Source organism: Heterocephalus glaber, unplaced genomic scaffold (assembly GCF_053883595.1).
Source record: "Heterocephalus glaber isolate CG9 unplaced genomic scaffold, H.glaber_assembly_v1.0 deba00001743, whole genome shotgun sequence".
Taxonomy (NCBI): domain Eukaryota; kingdom Metazoa; phylum Chordata; class Mammalia; order Rodentia; family Bathyergidae; genus Heterocephalus; species Heterocephalus glaber.
The window spans coordinates 1380583-1404880 of NW_028258449.1; the positions used below are offsets into that span (position 1 = coordinate 1380583).

The 24298-nt window shown below is 49.4% G+C and overlaps 1 protein-coding gene across 2 annotated transcripts in view; it reads left to right on the forward strand.

Annotated features, from left to right (window-relative positions):
* Positions 1-260: 260 nt before the first annotated feature.
* The window catches only part of Satb2 (SATB homeobox 2), a 145156-nt gene continuing 121118 nt past the window's right edge, over positions 261-24298 (forward strand). For both annotated transcript variants that reach the window (XR_015447058.1, XM_004871684.4), the window contains exons 1-3: positions 261-357; positions 944-1174; positions 19832-20008. Coding sequence is in view for 1 of the 2 variants with exons in the window: in XM_004871684.4 (XP_004871741.1) it covers positions 1009-1174; positions 19832-20008 (343 nt within the window). In the remaining variant the exon portion in view is untranslated. The remainder of the gene's footprint in view (positions 358-943; positions 1175-19831; positions 20009-24298) is intronic.

Consider the following 24298-nt stretch of genomic DNA (forward strand, 5'->3'; position numbering starts at 1 on the left):
ACGCCGGGGGAGGGGAGTCGGAAACCGAGGACAGCCCAAAAGGGCTCTCAGCGCGGATGACTCAACGCGACTGATCGGCTCCGCGCCCGCCGCGCGCTCGCCGCGTCCGCCGGCTGGGGACCGGCCTGTCCCGCCGTCCCGGTCCCGCCGCGCGGACCCCCCCTCCCGCCCAGCCCCTCCTCCCCGCCTCCACCTCCCTCGTCATAACCACCGCTCCGCGCCCGCGAGGACAGCGGCCGGCGGGAGCGGGGAGAGGACAGGGCGCCCGTGCACCCGCGCCAACTTTCGCCCTGGAGTCGCTGCTGCTGCTCCATGGACAGAGCCCCGGCCCGGCGAGCCCGCGGCCGCCCGTGAGCAGTAAGTACCGCGCGCCCCGCCCCGGCCCTCCGCGCCCCTGCCTCGGCCTCCCCACCTGGCCTCCGTGGAGCCGGCGCCCCGCGCGTTGCCGCGCCTCCCTCCGCGGTGTCGCCGGCGATGTGGGCCGCGCGCTCAGGGTCCCCTCGTTGCGTCCCCACGCGAGGCCTCCGGGGTGCCGGCTCCGCGCGCGGCCGCTGCCCGCCGGCGGCCGGGGAAACTTTCCTTGGCGACGTGGAGCGGCAGCCGGCTGCGGCGCCGCGGGCCGTGGAGAGCGCGGGGCGGCGGAGACGGGCGGGGGCCGCGGCCGCGCGCTCGTGGCCGGGCGGCGCGGAGAGGCGCGGGTCGGGGGCGTCGCGCCCCGGTCGGGCTGGCTCCCCGCGCGGCCGCTGCGTCCCTGAGCCTCCCGGCGCGCGCCGAGGTCGCCCGAGGTCCGTGCAGCGAGCCGGTCCCGACGGCGGCCTCCTGGCGCGCGCCGCGCTGGGGACCGGGGGATCCCTGCGACGGGGGGGTGCGCGGCCGTGGGGCGGCGCCGGCCAACGCCTGTCACGTGTGTGAGCGCTGTCCCTCTCTCCGCCCTCCGCCCTAGGTCCCCGCGCGCTTTATTGCGACCTGCCGGCGGGAGCCTGGTCCCCGAGCCCGAGCCCGAGCGGCATGGAGCGGCGCAGCGACAGCCCGAGCCTGCGGGACAGCCCTGAGCGGCGCGGCGGCAGCCCGGACGCCAAGGGGCCCCCAGCGAAGGCGGCGCGGCTGGAGCAGAACGGCAGCCCCCTGGGCGCGCGCGGGCGCACCAACGGCGCGGCGGCCCGGGCCGTGGGAGGTAACCGGGCGAGCGCAGCGCGGGCCGGGGCGGGTGGAGTGGGCCGGGTGACAGCGCCCGGGCCGCCTCTGCCGCGGGCGGCTTCGTCTCCAGTCGGAACCAGAAAGTGGCTTACCGGAGGGTGGCATTTTTTGGGCACTTTGCCACTGTGTGCTGAGGTGTTGGCAGGTTTATGTCACAGCCAGCTAACTGTTTCTGGATTTTCCTGGAGAGTTCGCAGCGTTTAACTTTGCCTCGCCTGGGTGTCGGGTGCAGGGATGAAGTTGGGGTGAGCTGGCTGCGGCGAGTGGTCCGTGCCGCGCAGGCCTGCAGGACCGCGCGCTGCTGTTACTTTGTGTTAGGACAGTGCTGGAGGTAAAGGAGAGGAGGCTGGCGCGGGTCCTCTGCTCCTGGAGGGCCCGGTGTCCCGGCGCATCTGAATCCATCAGGCCCTGCTAGCCTTACTGCGCTGCGGTCTGCAAAGTTTAGAGCAGGCGCTTGTAACTTTGTTCCGAATTATAGAGCAGGTAGCCTGATTAGCTACCTGCTGGCTCCCCTTCTGAGAATTTAGCATTATGTAAAGGTGCGCTTTTGCTTTTGTTCTCACTGCTAAGTAGCTAGGAAAAGTAACCTGTAACTCGTAGATAAAAGAGAAACGGAAGCGTTAGAGTGTTTTGGGGTTTGAACGCCAATTGCTTGTGCGTCTTACATATAAAATGCGTAATTCTACATGGCATGCAAGCGCGTGTGTGTGTCTGTGTGTGTTGGTTTTAGGGATAAATCACTTCTTAAAAATTTTAATTCTAAGGTTGTTTTCCCTAACATTTTTTACAGTAGTTTATTTAATGTAATTCTTTATACTGCTTGGCCTAAAATGATATAAAATCCTGGCAGGCTTAGTGATAAGCTGTCAGCCCATGTCCCAGATGCCTGTCATGTGTATCTTGAAGTAAAAACTTAAAATGCCCGCTCTCTTTTAAAGAGTTAAACACAGATATTTTATGAAATGACAATTTTTGGTTTTTCTTTATTTTGCTCTTTTCTGTTCCTTCGTGATTTGCCTTAATTGTTTATATTAATCATGTCCCTGGGGAAGCATTAGTTTTAAAAACTTGTTTGGCTGTGGAGTGTGGCTTATCTATCTTCCCTTTTGGAGATGTGAACATACACTTTTAGTGAAGGAAAGGAAAACCTGGCAGTTCTGTGACCATCCTCCAAGAGTGGGGTGTGCTGCTGAGTCGTCCAGGGCTGCATCGCACCCTAGGCTGTTCTGTCATCACAGATGTGCATGTGAGGAGAAAGTGCCCGGGAAGTGTGGCTGGGACCAGTTGTAAGGTGAGAGAAACGCTGTTGAGGCTTGCTTGAAGAGTTTTCAGCAGTCCTTGCAGGCAGTGTATTCTGAGAGTGGCCTTATGTGAAGAAAAAAACTGGGACTTAAAATTTCAGTCTCTTTCTGAAAATCTAGTAGAATTCATTGGATAGGAAGAAGTCTCTACAGGTTTTAGAATGTTAGAATGTAAATGTTAACAATTGTGCTGCCGTAAGACAAGGTCCCCCCATGTATTGACTGCAAAAGAAAGTGCTTTGTTCTATTGACCAGGTTACCGTTAGTGTAGAATAGTGGTTGCATTTAAAGTTTTCTGAAACTATAATTCTTATTTGACCACTTAATTTAAATTTGTTATGAACCACTGTTATTGTCTTCATGAAGCATAAGTTTGTTTTTAGTGAGGTTCCTTAGTTACCTTCTCTGAGGTTTAACTTCATTCAGTAATATCTAAGTTCTTATTATATGCTTCCCAAACTGAAAATAAAGATGACATTATTTTGTCTCAGTGTACATTTGTAATATGTGGTAGTAAAGTGGTTAAAATAGTTTATCTGTGGTAAATTTTAAAATTTTTTTTTTGTGAAAGAGAAAGCTTTTAAACTATATAGCATGATAGATTTTTTGAAAAGAGATTAATTTAGAGAACTTCAAAATATGTTAACTTAAAATATAAAATTTCAGTAGTACAAAGCTTTCTTATTGAATGTCAATAATTATTTTGTGGGTTTAAGTTTATATAGTTTCCAAATGTACATTAAGATGCTAATAATTTCATTTCTTTGCAACTTTTAATCGTGTATGTAGATGAGTAGAGCCAGGCCTTTTTAAAAATGCACATTCTCAATTTTAAAAAAATGTTTAAAATATATTTCTAGTTAGAGGTACTAATTGAAAGACTTTTTCTGAACCTAAGATAAATAAAAAATAGTTTATATTTCTACCACTCTGTCCTTTTGTTTAAATTTTCTTTATAAAGCATTATAATAAACATAGATAACTATAAAAAATGCAGCTCTGCATCATTTATTATCATTTTCAGGTACATTGTAGTCTTGTCAGTATCATAAAGATGGCTATAATAAACCACATTTGAAAAGTAGAGCTAAAAATTTAGGAACACATATCTGTTAATCTTTAGTATTCCTCTTTTGAAACACTCTCCCTGGCCCAAAATAGGGGAAACATTGAGTTCATTGGTTGCTCAATAAAATAGCAATTTATCTTATGCTTTTGATAAGCAGTGAGATAGTTCAATGATTTTGGATGCATTGGTTATAATAGTAAAATCTGTTGCTGTTCTACTGTTTTAGGGAAAGAAAGCTGGTTATGATTTTGGATGAGAGCTCAATATTCACATAGAGTGGGAGCATGATTTCAGTGTCTGGATTTAACTAGTAGAGGTGGTTGCTGGTCTGTCACAGTTTCCAAGCTTGACTTTAATGGGAGACTCAATAGTGCATTGTTTAAAATGTAGTTAGCATTATAAGACTGTATCAGAAAATAGATTGATTTTGCTTTGCCTTTCCAACTTGTTTTGGGATGTTTTTGCTCGTATTTAAACCGTGTGTTCAAAAGCATGAATGTAGTGCAATGTAAGAGCTCAGATATGTATGACAGTCATCTTTTATAGAAGGTCCTCAGGAAAGAAAAGGCTAATATCTCTTTAAAAAACATAGGAAGGCCAGAGAGGGCTTAGAGCGAGCTAGAACACCACGGTGTTGACAGCTTTATATCCCTGCTGGGTAACATTCACTTACTAGAATTGGCGTCCCCCTCAGCTAGTAATTCACTCCATAAGGATTTTGAAAAAGGATGATTAATGGTGGGGACATTTGTATATGTGAAATGGTTGCTTAGAACTTAAAAATCTATTTGAACTTTTAGAAAGAGAGAAGGTTATCAAGGACGATGAAAATAAGAATCAGAGGACCTTTCCTGCCACCATGGGCCCAGGTCCCCCAGGGTGCTGTGTGGAATGCCTCAGCCTCACAGCTACTAGTGGGAGCCGTGGGGCCAGGGCTTCCAGAGAGCAGCCTATGCCTTGCTCCCGGGCTGCTGCAGGTGCCGCCAGTGGTGCTGCAGGGTGCTGAGGACTGTGCCTCATGCCCTGTGGCTCTAGCCTTTCACTTCTTCATGTCTGGCCTTGAGGAGAACTTTGAGACAGCTTTATTTAAACCGAATGGACAGCGCTTGGGTATGCCAGATGGTGTGTTTGCTGATGGGAGGCATTAAACATCAGAAATCATCTTTCCTATGAATTTTCATGATTTGGGGACTATTAAATGTTCTAGATTTTAAGAGAAATATTTAAACATTGGGAACATTTTATAGAAATAACTTCTTTTGGAAAAATACTCTGCTATAAAAATAACCATTTACTTCTTTGAAGAACTGCTGATTGAAGCGATCTGCTAGCGGGCTCACCCACAGAAGAGCTGCTCCTGCTACCGTCTGCTCTCAGGAGCAGCTCTGTCTCGCTGCAGGGGGAGTCGTCATGCTGTACACTGGGCTGATGTGGTCCAGTGGGAGCAAATGTGCTCAAGATTGCAGGGCAGGGCCTCGTTCAGAGCTGGACATTGTCTGCAACAGCAGTTTAATCGTCTACATGTGGAACATTTCCTTCCAGAATAAAAGAATGTGGTTCAGGTCAGGTGTAGACGCCATATAGCAGTCATAGAGAGACATTTTTCTTTTCAAAAGGAGTGCAGGTATAAAAGAGTATAGATATGTACATTAAAAGCATAAACTACTTAGGAATTTAGAAATATAAGTGTCAGCATGGGAAAGAGAAAATTCCGTTTTCAAGGAAATGTTTCAAGAGTGTGTGGAAGTACTCACAGTATTTCTTCCAAAGAGAAAAGACTGTATTTCTTCTACTTTTTTTTTTTTTTTAACTTGAGTGAACTTAGGCTTTGGGGTCATCCAACAATCCAGCATGTCCTCTGTAGTTTTGCTGAGATAGAAAAATAGCCCTTCTGTAAAGTGTTTTTAGTCCTTGGCCTGTTATTAAAATAAAGATATACTTGGTCAAAAAAATATATGCAATGAAACATACACATTAAACAGAACATAGGGTATCCACCCCTCAAAGTCCTGAGCATAATTTGGTGTTTCAAGTAATTTTGGACGACTTATGTTCCATCAGCAGAACCCACTGACCATTATATATTCAGGATCATCTGCAGTGAAATGTGTGTGTGTGCATGTTGTGTGTGTTGTGTATGTTTGTGTGGGGTGCTAGAACTACATAAATGTCCGTTAAGGTTTTTTCAACCCCTGCCAAAACCAAGTACTATCACCCTTTCCCTGGGGTTGTAAACAGCAGTTAGTCTGTACATCTTAGTGTTAATTCTTTTTTTCCTGTAGAAAAATAATTTTTGGCTCACCTATCTCTGCAGGGAGGAAAAACAATCTAATCATCATTTATTAGATATTTAAGAATATGAATTTGAGTCATTTTAGGAATAAGGAAGTTTATTCCGGGCAAGAGTGTATGGTAAATGTTTGGTGCAGTTGGCAAGGGAGCAAGGAGTGAAACTTGGTGGTTCTACTTTGTTGATTTAAAACTCTTATTTTTCTTTTTTTTTTGGTAAGAATTCAGTGTGGAAACATTTTATATGTGTGTATTTTTAAAAGATTATGTTACGTTTCCAGGGTTAGATGAATTCCAAATTATATTATTTTCTTTGGTTATACTTTTTAGAGTTTTTCTGTTGAGAAACTGACACAATTTCTCACCATTAAAAAAGTTTCTCACCCCACATTAGTGCATAATCTATTATTTTAGGAAACCAGACTTTATCCTACATAGCATATACATCAATAAAATATCTTTTTTATTTAATAAGTAAGCTTTTAAAAACTTATGTACCTGATGTAGAGCAACAGTGATTTTCACTCTCTTCCTTACACGAATGCTGAGATACAATGGCATTTGGAACATATTTAAAGACGGAGCATTTGACAAAAGCTGTATGTGTAACAGTTTGTCAGTGAAAAGTGACAAGTGGGAAATGACAAATGAAATGTTGGCATCATCACTCTTTATTTTGATAAAAATGTCTCAATTTGCAGTGATATAATACTGTTTCATATTATTTCATGAGTTGTGTGAGATGCATAAGGAGAATTTAGATTTTGTGAACGGAAAATTAGCAGCCCTCTTTTCAGAAGCTTTGGCAGCAAGTCCCCCTTCCCCTGCTCCCCAAGAGTAAGAACAGCAGTGGCGTGTTGGACTGAACCCATGCATCTTAACTCATTATTCTTTTAGGGGGGAGGAAAAAACTGAAAATGGTTTCAAGTAGGAGACCTTTATGCTCAGCTCAAAAATGAGGAGGAGAGTTTGCCTTTTAGTTTCCGTTCTTTCTCTGTGGCAGTTCGGGAGCCGGCAATGCCCTCCCTGCACTGATGCTGGGGGTCCTTCCCCACCACCCTTGCTCTTCAGCCTGAGCTCAGGGTGCCAGCAGGGAGAGCTGTGTACACCTTTTATTTCAAAACGCAGGAGAGTCTTTAAAATTCTCCATGTTAAAAATAGATCTTTGTGCACAGAGGATTCATCATCTTGTTCTTAAGGAGAGTGGTGGGTATTTCAGACTCAGAGTAGACTCTGAGCGGATTGGGGTTTGGGTTACAACAGAGCCAGTTGAGGACTCCCAGATTAAAAACAAGCAGCACAGATGTAGCCTTGGTAGTGTGTTATTTTCCATTTTTTGAAGTCACGTTGCTTTTTTTGCTGTTATCAATCATCCATTTACTTTCTTTTACCCAGAAACAAGCCCCTCCAGCCCACAAGCATGGCGTGCTGTGGTGTTTTATAAAAATATTCCACAGCGCAGGTTTCACCCTCGTGGAGCTCTGTCTACTTTTCTTTCCAATTAACAGAACTGTTTTGCTGTTTCATAGCAAGTGATTAAGAAATTGTGGTAAAGTCAGTATAATGAAGTGGCAGTGGAAGGCATTAGTAGTCACCTCATAGGACTTGTGTCTTTTGCTTCCTATTTGCAAAGTTTTATTTAATTCTAGATTTTAAAAAATATGCAGAAGGACATAACGTGCAAATGTGTCTCAGAATATAATTATGGCAATTAAGTTTATAACGTGTATTTTTTCCCTTTTAATTGATGTCTATGCCTTTAAAAAAGAAAAACCAGTGGATGTTATTGTTCCTAATTTAACAAATGCCCAAAATGCAGGAAAAAAAGCATTAGTAGAAATTTTAAGAATTTGAGCCTTGAAATACAGTTATCTGTAGCAGGCGTGTTTGTTATCTATGGTTATGGCACATTAGGGTAGTGAAATCCTTGGGGAAGTCCGGATCAGTCCTTCTTGATGCTTTTACTGCTTGCTGGTGCGGGGGGCAACTTTAGCTCTGCTCTTAACCAGTTGCCTTGCTCCTGGAATGTTCCCGTCCTAGCAGTTGGTTATTAAACTGCAGTGCAACATGCAACAAAGGTCAGAGCGTGAGGCAGCCCTGCACTGTGATCTGTAGGCATGGATGCATTTCACACGGAGTGGTGGCAGTGCCACTCGGCTGCAGGGGCTGAGACATGCAGCGCTATCTTTGTTCTGGAGGAGACTGCAAGATACCAAAAAATACACAGAGAGAGAGGCTCAGTGGGAGTGGGTGTTTCCTGAAGCACCAGGATCCACGGAGGTGACCTGCGTGTATTTTCATGCCAACAGCTTGAATTCTGTCATGTTTACCAGGGTTATCTTTGTCTTTCTTTCAAAGATGTCTTTGACTTGTCTTTTGTAGTTGGCTGAAAAGCCGGTGTTTTCCATCCTTTTATAACTGATAATGATTGATTTTTTTTTTTTTTGACTCATGAAAATACTTTTTTTTGCAAAGAGAGAATGTTTGGTTCAATGTCATATCCAAAACTCCTAGGAAATGACCAAAGGCATAGAGTGAAAATAACAGTATTTTTAGGTTCCTGGAATATAACCTGTATTGAAACTGGGCATTTTTATTACATTTGTTTCAGTTATTACTACATGTAAGGAAAGGCAAAATTGATATATCTAATAGCTTATTAGAAAAATACATTCATATTAGAACTCTTCAAATTGCAGTGTTATTGAGCTATTATTATTATTATTTTTTGGTTAAAAGAACAGGAACTTTCTTTTGTCATAATCCAGAGATGGCAACAGCAGCATGATGAATGTCTCTTCAAGTGTCATAGTAAAAGAAAACTGCTTGTCTTCGGAGGCAGTGGAGAGTTTATGTTGTTTTGGACCCATTTCCCAAGCAGTGATCGAAAACAGATTACAGTAACAGTTATACAGTCAGAAGATGCAATATCCATTTCTGCTTTATTGAGTAAAAGAATAATAAAAACATCATTAAGAAAACTGAGGTAGACCTGTCACACCACGTACACATTTCTTGTCCTGGAGGAGAGGCAGAGCGAGCGTGCCCTCCCTCAGGGCTTTCTTAGCTCAGGTCTGCCGGGAGCCCACTGGTGCTGTTCTTTCGGGGGCCACCGGCTCAGAGATGCTCGCATTGCGCTCCGGCTTTGTCCTCATTCACAGGTTGGCCGGGCACGCTCGTGTCCCTGCACCTGAGTATGGCCCACGCGGATGAAAGTCCACAGCCGTGACTGCTGTGACAGCACCTGCTGGCGAAGGCCAAGGTGCGGTCCCGGGTCTGCTGCCCCTTCCCTGACCAGGTGACCCGGGCCTCTGTGTGTGCAACCCCCATGTCCTTGAGGTGCAGCGGCCCTGGCGCAAGTCTGCATCACCAGCCTTTCCTTCCATGGTCCCTGACACCGCTCAGTGAGCCAGCAGGCAGTGGCCCAGAGTGGTGGATGCTCCAGATCGGCTGTTTGCCACCCTGGCATGGAAGTGGGGCACTTCCATCCAAGGTGTGACCCTGGGCTCAGCCCAGGCCCCTGTTCAACTTGGGGCCCAGGCTGGACACGGTGGGCGGGTATTCATCTGATCTGTTCTACAAGTTTCTCGAGCCCAGGCCTCAAAAGCCTTCCAAGGATGGTGAAATCTACAGGGAAGACAGGCATTGTGAGGGTCCCTCGGGTGCCCCCCGGACTGCCCCAGCATGCACTCATCCCCTTTGTGGTGGAATTTGTACCAAACAGTCCAAAAATGCTTTTTAAACATTTTTATTCAGTCTGGGGAGTCCAGTTAATAGCAGCTTCATTAAAATACTTTTGTCAGCAAAGGTTTTCAGTCTTCACATTTACAGAACCTCACAGCGCGGGGGATGCCGGGAGCGTTCAGGGTCTATTAGTGGTTCCACTTTTTCTGGGCTTTACAGTTTAAACCTAAACATTAATTCTGAGTGGAACTTGGCATAATGTCATTTTGCCTTAGAGGGAATTTTTGTCTTACAATTTAAAGTGTTTTTGTTTTCATAAATCTCCTCACGTCCCACCTTCCCTAAGAAAACAGCAGTTAAACAGTCAAAGTTTTAAAAGAGCATCTTTAATTTTAAAAAAGGAGCGATTATCTTAGATGGATTTAACAATTTTCCATTAGTTCATATGGCAAACTAGTGCTCTTGATATTAAAAGAAATATCTGTGATGCCGATAATGTAATGAAAATATTTTCCTTCTGTCTCTCTCCTGTCTGTAAGAAAGTCATGTGGTAACTTTTTTATAAAATCATTTTTGAGGACCCCTAAAACTTACAAATTAGTGACTCGTCTTCTTTATCAGCAGCTGAGAGACAAAAACTTCTTTATGCCACCTGCAGTTGTAGACTAGAAGGAAAGAAATGGAATCTCATTTTCAAGTGGCTGCATTTTCCAGGATTAGTTATTTTGGGAACTGTACCTACACTAAAATTCTTAAGACGATTTTTTCTATATGTTACGTTGGAGTTGGATTATTACAGGCATGTGATGGTGTAGTAATTGGGAAACTGAAGCAAGGGAGGGTGATAAATGCCACATGTGGAAGGAAGCAGAGGCATTCTCGACACAGTGGAGGTGCTGGGAGGCGCTGGAGGGGCCCTGAGCAGCTCGCTGCCATTGCAAAGCACCTTCAGACGGGTTTGCCCAGAGTGGTATTAGAAGACCAAAGCCTGTTTGTTAGGGAGGGTGCCAATGGTGCTCCAGAGGGGACGTTTACACATTTAAGCCCTGGGTATAGCCATCTACAAGGGTAAATAGGCGATCCTGATTTTCCCCTCTCCAGTGAATCTCCAGGTGATATTCAGCAAACTGCCTCTGTGTGCAGGCTCATTCCTGTGGCAGGTTTGAGCTGAGAGTGCATTTTTGCAGCTACCTTGTCCACCCCCAATGGTGTTGACCACACAGTGGTGTCCACAGGGCCACAGCCTCCCCTGGGACATGGAGGAGCAGAAGGGCTGTGGGAAACGGCGGGCTCTGAGACGAGCCATCATGTCCCTTGTGTGTTCTGCCGCCTGGCAGAATCGGGCCACCCTAGGTGTGCAGCAGTGTTGGCACCCCCTGCTGTCCTGTGGAGGGGACGGAACCCGGTGAGCACAGGCCAGGGCATAAATGCCCCTCTTCACACTGCTCCAAGTGGTTAGTGGAAAACAAGCTGCAAAGTAATTCCCTCGGCCCCCAATAAAAAGATTTATAGCAAAATAATTCTTGGCCCCATAATGGGGCTGTTGTAGGTTGGTGTTTGATACTTTGTAAGACTGAAATGCAGCCCATGTACCCAAACTGAGCATTTATTGTAAACAAGCTAACTGCCAAGAGCTTATATTCTGTCAAACACAATTACACCGAAGGTTGACGCATGGCGCGGAGGTAGGGTGGGGAGCCGCTCCTTCCACCGAGAAGCCTCTGAGATGCTCTCTGGATAGTGAAGCGGGCTGCTCTGCTCCCACTTCTGTCGGCATGATAAAGGGCGAACTCCTGCCGAGCTGTGCTGTGCGACCCCTGTCCTCTGCATCCAGATCTGGCAGCGATGGTGGAGATGACACAGCTGCTGCTGCCTCCAGGCCTCTCTGGGGTGTACCCACAGACCCGCCCCGGGGCTATTGGACCCCCAAAGAGCCTCACTCTTCTTAGTACAGGGCTCCAAAGGGTGCTTGACTTGTGTTTTTGCTATTTTATGTTCAGCTTGCAAGATTAGAACTGTTTTGAAAGTGTGTCCCGCAGGGAGGGCAGTGCTCATATGCTTCATTTTGAGGCTTCAAAGTCATTTTTGACTTAAAGAATTTATGAATCCAGGAGCTTAAGGGAAGGGAAACCTCTTTGAGCTGTGGATGTTCATGAATCACCCCCAATTTAAAATGTTGTCGTAGTTGTCCAGGGTTTTTTCTTTTGTTTTGAGGAAGGTAATTTTTTTTTTTTTAAATCTAGGGTGAAGATTCCTCACTTTGTTCAGGAAGCAAATCACTTTAGACTTTGATAAGACTTCTTAAAGGCAGTAAAAAAGCCGAATAATATTCCTCCTCTGGCTAGGTGACAGCTTTTGATTAATGTAGTAAGGATGAAATAGGATTGTTAGTGTATTTTTATGCAGTGACTTACATGGTCTCCATAGTCTTTTAAATATTAAATTTGTAGTTTATTTTGGAAATTATGTAAAGTACATAGAATGTCTGAGAACCATAAAGTAAAAAAAAAAATGATATGCTGGTCTCCTCTGTTCGGCTTTTCTGCTTTAAGTCATGTCTGTGAGTGATGGAGGTCCACATGTATTTGGTGTCTAGCCAGGCCCGGCCGTCTGTAGGCTGGGTGTATGAACTCCGCGTCCTTCCTGCGAGGTGCGAGTGGAGAGCCCGGGCCTCGAGCAAGCGGGCAGATCCCTGGCTGCCCTGGCTGCCCTGGCTTCCCGGGGCTCGGCCCTCCCGCTCTCCTCCTTCCTCCCGCTTGGGCTGCCCGGCTGCCCGGCAGTCGCTTCCTGGACGCCGGAGCGGTTGCCCGTCTGTTCGAGCCGGCGGTGTGAAGTCTGCTCTCGTTCATTTCATAGTGGCTGCCTCTGCCCTTCTGCTAAATATCTATAAGTGTTTCCCTGTTCCAACCCTAAACATGGTCAGCGGACTTTCTTGTTGTGAGGGAGAAAGCCTTTTATTTTTCACTCTAAAAACTTTTTTGTATTTGATAAAATCTACTCTAGGATGATTTCCTTTGAGGCTCTGTGCAGTGCATGATCTCAATTTCTAGTAATTTTTTTTTTTTTTTTGGTACCGAGGATCGAACTCGGGTCCTTGCTCTTGCATAGCAGGCGGCGAAACCACTGAGCTAAATCCTCGGCCCTATTTCTAGTAATTTTTGTGAGGTAAGCTCCCCTGGCACCCCGGCCGTGGCATCTTGCAGAGCCGCACGCTTGATTCGGTATCGACTGGCGAGTGCCACGCTGGGAGCCTCTCCTCAGCACGGTGCTGAGCTGGCCGAGGATGTCCGGCAGCAATGGGAGTCGGACAGGGATGTTCAGCTGGAGCCCAGACCTGCACTGACCTGGTGAATGTTAGTTTAGGGCTGTTTTTATCAACTCCTTGTTTGGCTCGCAGGACTGTGACGTGCAAATCGCGTTTCCAGGGAGGATCATGGGATGAGAGGCAAAAGCTCGCCATGTAAGCACAACTTTAAACACCGCCCTCCCTCTCAAGTCTCCAGAGTAAAGTGCTGCACAGCGGAGAACAGAAGCCCACCGGTCTTGGCGAGTGAGGCGGAGTCACTTCCACGCCAGCTGCCTGCTGAGAGGAGCCTTGGGCGTTAGTGTGAAGCCGGGTCCCGAGTGAGCTTCCTGTGGCGCCCAGGTTCTGGCCTCCCACTTTTCATGTTTTAAACAGTTTTCCAGCGCAGGATCGGGAAGCACGCTGTCTCTAGTCTCCGACTCCGCAGAGGCCAAGCAAGCCCTGCAGCTCCTTTCCTAGAAAGCGCTCCTTGCTGGCTGGCGCTGTTGGAGGAGCCTGCCGGGCTGCTGGGCAGTTTGGCTCCTGCATTGGCAGTGCTGGTTCATGGCAGCGATCAGTATCAGCTGCAATTAGCATTTTGTCTTCTTACCTTTCCTTTTTTGTTTTTTGAGATAGGGTCCACTAGGTTGCTTAGTTTTCCAGGCTGGCTTGAATGATCGTCCTGCCTTAGTCTCCCAGAGTGCTCGAGTTACAGGCACGAGCCACCTGCTGCTCTAGGAATTAGTGTTTTGATACAGGGAGCAGCACTGACTTGGGGCCCAGGTGGGCCTGGAGGGGCGAAGGCTGACCTGGGGGTGCCCCTGCTTCCCGCCACTCCTGATGTCAGGAGTTTGGCCGGTGGGGAGGTCTGGCCTGCCCAGGGTGGCCGGCGTTGTGTCTGGGTGAGTGGCCCCAGTGTGCCCCTGGACACAGGCTAAGGAGGCCGGTGGAGGCGGCTTCAGGTTGACTGGTCTGGGGACACAGGCCTGGACAGGGTGGGTGGAAGCCCGGCCTCTCCCTCGCCGAGGCCCCCACGGGCCTGAGGACCTGGGTGGGCACGCTGTCCCTCCCCTGCCCTGCCTGGTTCTGTGCTCATCTTCGGAGCGAAGCTCAGTCTCGGGCCTGGTCGGAGCCTGGCCTTCCCAGAGGGGCCACCTGCACCCGGCCTCCGTGGGGCGTGGCTCTGGGGGCCTCAGGCTGCACTTCACGCCTGTGGTTCTGTGCGCCTCCCCAGTGGTGGAGCCGGCCGTGTCGTGTCCTCAGGACTGAAGTCCCTGCTGGCCCCTGCTGGCCTCCCTTGTCGTGGAGAGAGCCGAGGACAAAGCAGACCACGGCGGCAGTGTGCCGCCCCGGGGACCCTGCATGCTGCCCTGCGGCCTCCGTGCTGGTGCTGTGCCCCCCGGAAGCAGTGCAGGTAGTTTTCTCTCCTGCTCTACACTACCTGGAACGTCTTCCTGTGGAAGTTAATTCAGGAGAAGACGCACTTCTTTGACTGCAGAGGTCGTCACTGGTGCACGATGATGCCTGCCAAGGAAGGGCCCATGCAGGGTGGTGGGCATGAGGCGGGGCAGCGGGGTGAGGCCCTGCTGCTGCCTCTGTCGCCAGGTTCGGCGCCACACCAGAGGCGCGGTTCTGAGAGAACCAGCCGAGGGTGTGCAGGGGACAGAGGGGCAGGACCACGGCTGTGTCCCACGCAGCCCTGGGGCGGCCGGGGGCCCAGGAGGGCAGGGCAGACACGCCTGGCCCCTTCTGGAGTTGTGCCTGGGACCCCAGCAAGGGCAGAGAGACCCTGTCCCCCTTCCTCTTGGGTTTTGAGTGTTGGCATTCGAACTTCCTTGTCATTCCAGGGTGGGAAGGAAAGGCCGGGGGTGAGTGCTGCCGGGCTGCTGGTGTCCTTGTCTCTGACTCAGGCTGTGTGAGGGAGAGACAGAGCGCGAGGCTCTTGAGTGGTCACACTGCTTCGTCTCTCTGGCACCTTTGTCAAGGGAGGGCCCCTTGCATGCCTCAGTGTGCTCTGGCCCTGTGCTGGACTCTGTCGCAGGCTCTCCACGGCCTGGTCTGTGGATAGGTGACTGTAGAGGTTGCCGAGGGAGGGCCTGTCCTTGGCTGCAGTGAGGGCAGAGAAAGGTCTGTGGCCTTCATCAGCTCCAGGACCTGCTCAGGTGAGGGGCACTGAGTCACAGCCCCGGGGCAGGGAGCGCCAGCACTGAAGGGCTGGCACCATTGCCTGCCACTGGACTCCATCCAGGGAGGGGCCAGGCAGACAAGGCAGGAGAGGCCGGCAGCTCCTGCATGCTCGTCCCCCACCCCTGGCAGGAGCTCGAGCTTGTTGGCATGGCCAGGCTGCTCACTGACTGGGCCAGGGCAAAGGGTCCCTCGAGAAGGGCCATGGGCTTGGCTTTGTCTCAGGAGAGCATGCGATGCAGGCAGGACGCCGAGCTCTGCCCTTGGTGCCTGGTGTTTCCTGGGGACATGTCACTCACTCGCCTGGAGTCTCAGTTCTCAGTTACTCGAAACAGCAGGTCCTCTCCCCAGGGAGAGGCCAAGAGAAAATAGGGTGCGTGGGTGAGGCTGCAGGGCTGAGGTGGGGACCCTGGCCCTGAGGGCTTCCTTGTTGGGGAGCACCTTCCCGGCCAGCGCGGTGGCCTAAGGAGCGGGGACTAACAAGTCTGCTGGGTGGGCCGTCGGCGAACTCAGGCAGAGCAGCTGCAACCACAGCGCCTGCCGAGGCCAAGTCACGCTGGGCGTGGGGTGTGAGCAGAGCTGGCTTTCCCCAGGTCTCCCAGCCCTGGGAAGCAGTGAGTGGGGCGTGAGCGAAAGGGTACTGGTAAGGCTGCCTGGCCCTGCTGCCCTGGTGTGGTTGGCACTCAGCTGGGCATGGGTGGGGGAGCCACGTTGGTGCTCAGCACAGCGCTGGGCCTATTGGGTGGCTGGCTGGGTGGGAGGGTGTGATGCAGGCCACCCTACAGTGGCGCATTTCCAGTGGCTCTATTTCAACAAGGTACAGGTACAAGTGGCATTGATTTTAATAATAAATTTTATTTATGTGTCCAAAATAGTATTTCCACTTGCACTTAATTTTAAATGTTGTTCACAGTCTACTTAGGTTTTTGCCCTTTCAGACACAAAGTGTGTTTTGCACTCGTCTCAGCAGGAGCGGAGCTGCCTGGGAATTGCTGCGGCCTGCGTGCTGTGGTCAGGGCCCTTTGGGCAGGCTCGGCCTGGGGTCTGGGTCTCTGGCTCGAGGCCTGCATGGTGGGCACAGCCCTCAGAGCCACTGCTGTGGCGTAGGAGGCTGTGGTTACTCGGAGTCGTGTTGAGGCATTCAGTGGCACTAGCATCGTTTGTCTTCTGAAGAAATGCTTCTCTAAGGATCCTGAGCGCTGCTTTCAGACCCTGAAAACAAAACCTGGTTCCTTTCCCCGAAGTATGGAATTGGTACTGAGACTGAAAAAAGAAAACGCAGGCTGCGAGGTTGGAGAGCACTGTGTCAGGTACTCAGCCACGTCACAGTGTAATCCTCATCAGGGTCTGGGACAGAGACCTGACCGTGTGCATGGGAGGAGGGTGCACATCTCACTGAGCTCAGATGAAGTAGGCTTGCCCACCTGGAAGCAGTGGTACCCAGATTCGCAGCCTCCCGGCCGGTGCTGTTTATCCATCTAACTGTTCTCCCTCCTGTTCACACGGCTGGTGTCTTGCAGAGACCAGTAACAACAGCAAATTAAAAAAAATTTTTTAAATTTTATTTTGAGAAAGGGTTATATACTAAGTTGCTCAGCTGGGCTCAAACTTGCAATCCTCCTGCCTTAGCCTTCTGAATAACTGAGATTACAGGTGTGCACCACCACATCTGGCTAAAATGGTCTGACTTTTTACGACCCTACACATTTTTTCAAAAACAATGTCATGGAACTGACAAGTTCAGCCTCATAGCTATGACATTTGGAGAGAGGGTCCCAGGCTTCTTTTGCCTCTTCTATGACAGAGTTTCTCGAATACCCGATTGCCAGGACAGGCCTGAGGTCTGGAGCACAGCTGGGGCCCGGGCACCTGTCCTGCGGATTAAACTACCTGCTCCCTGCTGCAATTATAAAAGGCTTAGCAGGGCTTGATCAGAGGTCCAAAGTTCTCACTTGATCATCTGGAAATGGGTCCATGCTACCATAGAAGAGCAGTCCCGCCATATGCGCACTACGCAGCTGGGCCGGTCCCCGAGCTCCGCTTCTTCTGTTTCTAGAGTTTGCAGTGCTGCATCTCGGTTTACACTGCTGTTCTGTTGTTGGAACTAATTCCCCCTTCCCATTCTCACTTGGCCATTAGAAGTACATTCTGAGCATCCTTTCTTCCTGTCTCCACCCCTTGTTGCTTTCTTCTTTTTCTTTCTCTGTGGGGTGCATGAGTGACGGGCACAGTAGACACCTGTCTGCTTTTCGGGGTGTGCACCTGCATCGTTTCAGGGTTTGGTTTTCTTAGGGACTTCCTGTTTCAAAGGCTAAAAGCTTTGAGCTGATGCCTGCCCATGCTCAGCCTCAGTTATACTATTTTACTGTTTTTCATTTCTCTTGTCATGGGCACTAGTAATTTCATCTGTATTTTATCTGCTTTCCTCTTCTTTTGGAAAGACTGCATTTTATTGTAAAAAGAATATTATTTAGATAGATCAAATTCTGAAAGGAAGGCCATATTTTCTCAGGGTTAAATGCAACGTTTTTCTGATAGTGTAGTGGCTTCTATGTATTTGCTTCAGAGCAAATCCAGCTGTCATTGGGTCCAGGTTAGTTTTTCCTGAGCAGGCAATGCCCACGCTGGCTGGTGCTTGTCTTTTAGCTGGAAGGTGTCGTTTGCTGTCTTGTCAGCTCCCTGTTGCTTCCTTGAATCACTGAACAGCAGTACATAGGCAGTGTTTCAGTTATCGGCAGTCACAAGACCCCTGTGCTTACGTCCTGACCTTCTGTGACCTCTGAGTGAGCTGTTGGTGTTTTCTGTCTGCTTAACAGGGACCTTAGGGTTGGGAAAGAGCTGTGGTCCTGGGAAGTGGCTGCAAAACAGTCTGGGGCCACTGGACTCAGGAAGAGAGCTCGTCTGGTGCCCAGATGTGTGCACTCGGGCTGCACGTGGCTTTGGCTGTTACCTTTGCACACACAGGTCACTGTGGTCGGTCACTGGCTGCCCGGTCCTGTGTGTAGCTGCAGTGGTGTAGTGGACAGGGCCCCAGGCCAGCCCGAGGGTGAGCAGACAACACAGGCTGCTCCCTGCCTCTGGAGGGCCGGAGGTTGCACGGTGCTTGCCTGTGCAGGCGGGGCCTGTGGAGCACACAGTAGGCCTCGGCCTCCTCTGAGTGAGCGAAGCCCAGACAGCAGCGCGGGCAGAGAGAGCTCGGTGCAGCTCTGTGTCACGCACTGTGCCTCGTGGCTCAGCACAGAGCACCACCTCCTCTAGGGGTGGCCTGTTGGAGGTGCTTCTGAAGCGTCCCGTGGCCAGGCTGTCCTCTTCTTGTCTGAGAGCTCGGTCTGCCCCATCCTGCAGATCCCTTCCGTCCATCCACAATACGGGCAGCCTGTGCGCTGCAGGCCGTGGAGCTGTGTTGCTGCTCTCAGAGCCGACACTGGGCTCTGAGCTGGGTCACTCGCACCCATACCAGGCACGGCCGGCAGGGCTTTCTAGACTCTGCGCAGCCTTAATAATAATTACTGTGCTCTGTACTGATAACAATGCTTAATATGTGTTATTATTGTTAATAATGGCTATCATTAATAATTGCACCCAATACTTACTATCTTTAATAATAATAATTAGCACACGGGAACCAGTTGTACCATTGTATTATCTTTAGAACGAAAAGCTCAATCTGGGAGCCAGTAGTTTGCAGGGAACCAGCTCCAGCCTGTGCCCTTCAGAAGGGTGTGAGTCACCACCCAGGACAGTGGTGGCGGTGTCAGGCCCCTCCTGGGCCACCTGAGGCCCGGGTCTCACCCTCCCACCTGCCCCACCCCACCTGCCGCACACCTTGGGACTTCTGAGTTTCTCACGAAGAGGGGACTGGGCTGACCCTTCCTCCCCTCATACTGACTTGTGTGACTCTTGCGGGCAGAGTCCGTGTTTATGGCTCGTGTGTTGATAAAGCTTTGATCTTCTGCCTGGCTGTGTTAGGGTTTAAATGCCGGTATGACTTTTTTTTCTTCTTTTAAATAAAAAAAAACAGTTTAAAAATGTTTGGCGAATTAAACATTTTTTAGCTTTTCACACTTTGATACAAAGCAGAGAAATATTGCAGTGACAACAGATTTCAACAGATTTTCAACTAAACTAATTTGCTTTATTCTTTAGGGTACTTTACTTTTCTCCGCAAACACAAAGGAAGATATTTTTTCCAGTAGTAACCAGTGTTAATGTATAAAATGATTTTAAGGAGATGAGGTTCTGTATTTGGATGTATATTTGACAAGAGCTAAACATTAGTTAAGGCTTTGATGAACAGAATCTTTTCAGGCCAATTGATGACCTGTTTACCATGATTTAAGAAAGAAAGCCTGTGAGAGGAACTTCTTTTCAACTTTCACTGCCTTTCCTACACATATTCGTGTACTATTTCAGGCCCTGAAATCAAACATGCGGCCCACCCCACGAGGTTTCTTAGGAGGGGAGCTTGGGAATGCATTCCTAGGCTGGGGTGGTATGCTCACAAAACACCAGCACTGATTCGCAGTTCTGGTGAAGCGAGGCGTGCAGACCCAGGCTCTGAGCTTGCCCTGAGCCTACCTGCATGCGAGGACCTGAGCTTATCGGTGGGCCTCACTTTCAATGACTGGAGTCTCAGGGCTTCCGCCGCTGCCAGGGCAGTTCTTCAATGGGGTGGTAGCATGGGGCCCCCAGCTTGCCATAGGAGCCCTGATGAGAGGCTAGTGCAGTCTAAGCTGCCTGATGGCAGCTGAGCAGCGTTTGCCACCATCTCGTCCTCAGGGCTGGAGCTCCTGGTAACCCATGCTCTGCTCAAATCTCCCCCAGGTTTGATGGTGCCTGTCTTCTGCGTGGTGGAGCAGCTGGATGGCTCTCTCGAGTATGACAACAGGGAGGAGCATGCCGAGTTCGTCCTGGTGCGCAAAGATGTGCTGTTCAGCCAGCTGGTGGAGACGGCCCTGCTGGCCTTGGGCTACTCACACAGCTCCGCGGCCCAGGCCCAAGGTAGGCGCCCTCTTCTGGGACTGACCCACCAGCACGTGGCTCGGGGGCTTCCCCTCCTCCAGACAGGGCGGTCGTCCTGATGTGTCCTGCCTCCTTGTCTTTTGGGGAACATCTGTCCGGCACCCCTCGAGCTGCCCACCCCACCTCCTTCAGAGCGGGGTCCTCAGCTTTTGCTTCCCTAACCCTGATGTCCTCTCTGAGTGCACAGCGGGCCTTGGGCTGGTGCTGAGAGTTTACCCAAACTTTATCTTAATACATGGCGTGTAAGCACTCTGTGTTCTAAGTTTATTTCTGGGGGACTACGGCTTCCACAGTTTACGGTCACCTTTTAATTAAACAGCAGGAAATGGGTGCATCTTACTCTTTTGTATGTTTGAAAACTGTTCTGTAGCTTTGATATGGTCCATTCATTTGAAAAAAAACCCTTGTCTTTGCAGTCACTTCCTTTTACCTATTTAATCAACTATTAAAATTGCATCCTTATTTTATGTGTGCTCTGTACCCTGGGGAGCCGTCCTGAGTGTCTTGTTTCATTCTGCAGCACAGCTCATTGTTCTTTGACGCCAAAGAGTTGACAAAACACTCCCAAACCTTGAATAATGGCCACATTTTTTTTTCACCCAGTGGAATTATTATTCTTGTTTTTCAGCTGAAATGATTGAATTGTGTGGTTTATGAATGTGGTTATAACTAGGAGAGAAATATGTAACTTCCAGGTCTTACTCTGTACATGAATTCCCTATATATATTATTATCTTTACTTCATATTTGTGCAAGAGCCAAGGATTTTTGCTGTTTTGGAGCAGCGAGGTGCAGGGTGTGTCCTCACCTTGCTTCCCCTCGGGAGGGACTTGAATTGGATGCAGGCACGCTGCACCCTGGGCCCGGCCGCCTCTGCCCAGGCCGTGCACCTGAGCGGAATGAGGGGACCCGAGCCTGCGCTGGCCCCATGTGGTGTGCCAGCTCCTTGTCTGACAGGCCGTCCATCTCTGTTACTGCGGGCTGGGTGCCCTCGAGCTCACGATGGGACATGGAGTGCGAAGTGGCCAGGATTTGCTTCTGGCACCTGTGGAGGAGAGGCCTTCGGGACTTGCCACCAGAGCTGCACTGCCTGCCATGCCCAGCCTGGTGGGCCAGGCGCATCCCCCATGGGGCACATCTGGAAACAAGGCCAAGACAATTGTTTTGGAAAAATTGGTCTGAAAGTGCTAAACATTACACCTTTCCCAGTGGGGCTGGCAGGAGGCGCGTGAGCTCACAGGTGTGGGGAGCGAGCAGATTTATCACCAGGGCTGCCGCAGTCATCTCTCGGGGCAGAGAAGTTCACGTGTGTGTGTTTTGCTTTAGCCTACTAACCTCTGTTTTGGGTTTATTTTGAAGTGAACATTGAGATCTTTGCTATTGCTCAGACCCCTAGGAATGTTCAGTGTGGGGTGAGGGTCCTGCTCCAAAGGGCTGCGTGGGAAGCTGCTGTGCCTCGAAGAAGCCTGGCAGGGCAGGAGGAGCCAGCAGTGGGTGGGGTTCTGATGATGCAGGGCAGGAGCTCTGAGGTGCGAAGGTCTCTCTTCTTTGCCTTGTTTCTGCTGCTTATCTTTCTGTGACCCTCCTGGGTGGGGCGCTGGGGGACGCCCTGGCAAATCTCTGCTTTGGAGAGGCTGCAGTGTCCCTGTGTTGGAGAACTAAGAAGGACCATGCTGCCGGGACAGCAGCTTGCTCAAGCCTATTTTATTTATTTTTTTCTGCTATGTAGTCTAGGCTGGGCTTGAACTCTCAGTGAACCTCCCGCCTCAGCCTCCCAAGTGCTGGGATTAGAGGCCTGTGCCACCACGCCCTGCACCAAGCCTGTTTTAAATACCAAGCTATTGAAACATGATTCTTCATTTTGATATGAGCAGAAAAGTTTGTCAGTAAATGAGTTAGTTGGAAGGGAATTTCAGGCTGCCTGTGGAAGAATGTCTGCATAGCAGTGTGATGTTTTGGAATGGCGCTTGAGCCCAGTGGTCAGACATCACCCTTGCACTGTGAGCAGGACACTGGTTTCTCCTTCTCTGAGGGCGCTTCCTCCCTGTGACCAAGGCATTTCATTAAGAAAGCATATTTGCTTCCAAAGGATGATAGAAGTCCTGCTGAGGCCCCGTCCAGCGATGCCCCTCCACTGTTACAGTGGCCTTTTGTGTTTTGAAAGCCAGATATTGGGATCTACAAGAGAAGAGGGACAGACCTGTCATAAATCATAGAACTGTGTCTCTAGGAGACCTGTGTCCTCACTTCCTGTCTCTAGAGGGCCTGTGTCCCCTTCCTGTCTCTAGGGGGCCCGTGTCCTCACTTCCTGTCTCTAGAGAGCCTGTGTCCATACTTCCTGTCCCTGAAGGCCCGTGTCCTCCCTTCCTGTCTCTAGAGGGCCTGTGTCCATACTTCCTGTCTCTAGAGGGCCCGTGTCCTCCCCTCCTGTCTCTAGAGGGCCCGTGTCCTCACTTCCTGTCTCTAGGAGACCTGTGTCCTCACTTCCTGTCCCCGAAGGCCCATGTCCTCCCTGTCTTTAGGGGGTCTGTGTCCTCCCTTCCTGACTCTAGGGGACCCACATCCTCACTTCTGTCCCTAGAGGACCTGTGTCCTCACTTCTGAAACACGGCCTTCTCCTGCTGTGATTCTCAGGGTGTCATAGATGCACCACTTTGTGTGTGCGAAAGCTCCAGGCTACAGGGTGTCTGCCCTTCCCAGATTGGGTGGACAAAGGGCCTGAATGTGGCCCCGAGCATCTCCCAGGATGATGGCCCACAGGAAGTGTGTGGCTCAGATGTGCCAGGGCTCTCAGGAGAGGGGTGTTAGCCCTGGGTACTGCTCCCAGCTCCTGCTTCACTGGAGATAACCTTCCTCCTCATCTCCTTTCCTTCTCAGTTCTGCCCTGGGCCTTTCTGTTAGCCACCCCGTCAGGGTTCCTGCCCAAGTCAGCAGGCAGCAAGGGCAGCTGGATGCCCACCTGCAGGTTCGGCTTAGTTGTAAGTGGACATTTTATCCTCTGCTTTCTGTAAATTTCAAAATAAATTATAAAATGTATTTTTGAGCAGAGGATTTTATTTAAAAACAAACATACTGGGCAATAAATAAACCCAAATCTCTTCCAACAGGGTATTTTTGGTGTCGAAACTGTAGATTTAAGAAGAGGTATGTTAGACACCATTTCTTATTTATGTTCCAATAATTACCTCTATGTACTCATTTTCAGTGATAGTTTTGAAAAGTGGCACAGAAAAATGTATTTACTAAATGTTATGTGAATGAGGTAGACTGTTAATTACTGCAGCGATATAGAATCCCACACTTGTGCAGAGAGACAAGGGAAGTATATAAAATGTCAGCAGGGCGGGCCACGGCATTCTGTGGGATTTTCTCATAATCAGAAAGAAATAAAGTTATGAAATTCTCCTTATAAAAGTATGAAAGTGTCTTTATGAAAGTATGAAATTCTCCTCCTTCCTGAATTCTCCCCAGGATGAGTGGGAAGCTATTTTTACTTATTCCCACATTTTGATAAGCAGTCCACAGTGTCCATGTTTATCACAAATGTGAAACTTACATATCACACACGTGGATTTCTGTTTTTCTGTGTAAGATAAAAAAGGATCAATAGTCATTAATGAGCCCCTGTAATGGATGAGCCGAGGGATTTCTTGGAGTTTTAATCCTACCAGGTAACAACTGAGCAATTAACACAGAAAGGGTCTCTAAGAGATTCATCTGTATTAACTCATTTACTTCTTGCAATGGCCTTTTGAAGGGAGTTTTTGAAATTTTTTATTTCCTGGACCAAAGGTCTGCAGTGCACAGTGGTCACATTCGCTGTGCAAGGTGGTGTGTGAACCCCGCCATATCGTGGTTCTTTTCATTTCCCCTCCCTCCATCTCTCCACCTCCTTCCTTTTTGCGAAAGATTGATTTCCCTATTTCCTGTTGTCCATCTTTTCTCTTGCCATTTATAATGTGGGTTTCTCATAGAATTGAGTGAGTTACTGTCTTTTTTCCATTTTACAGAAGGGGAAGCGGAGGCAAAGAAAGGGGTGCCTGTCTCAGGGTGCAGCTGGGGTGAGGAGTGAGCTCAGAAGACCCCGGGACCCCGCAGGTCCTTAACTCGAGGCCCGGGCGCTCCCCTCCCTGAGGGCTATGGGCAGGCTGCCCCCAGCAGGCTGCATTTGCTTCTCACCTCTGACCTCAGCCCGAAGGCAGGCACTTCTGGATTGGGTGCTTGCGGAGTCACAATGCTTGCCCACATTGAGAAAGACACTGCTGTGTG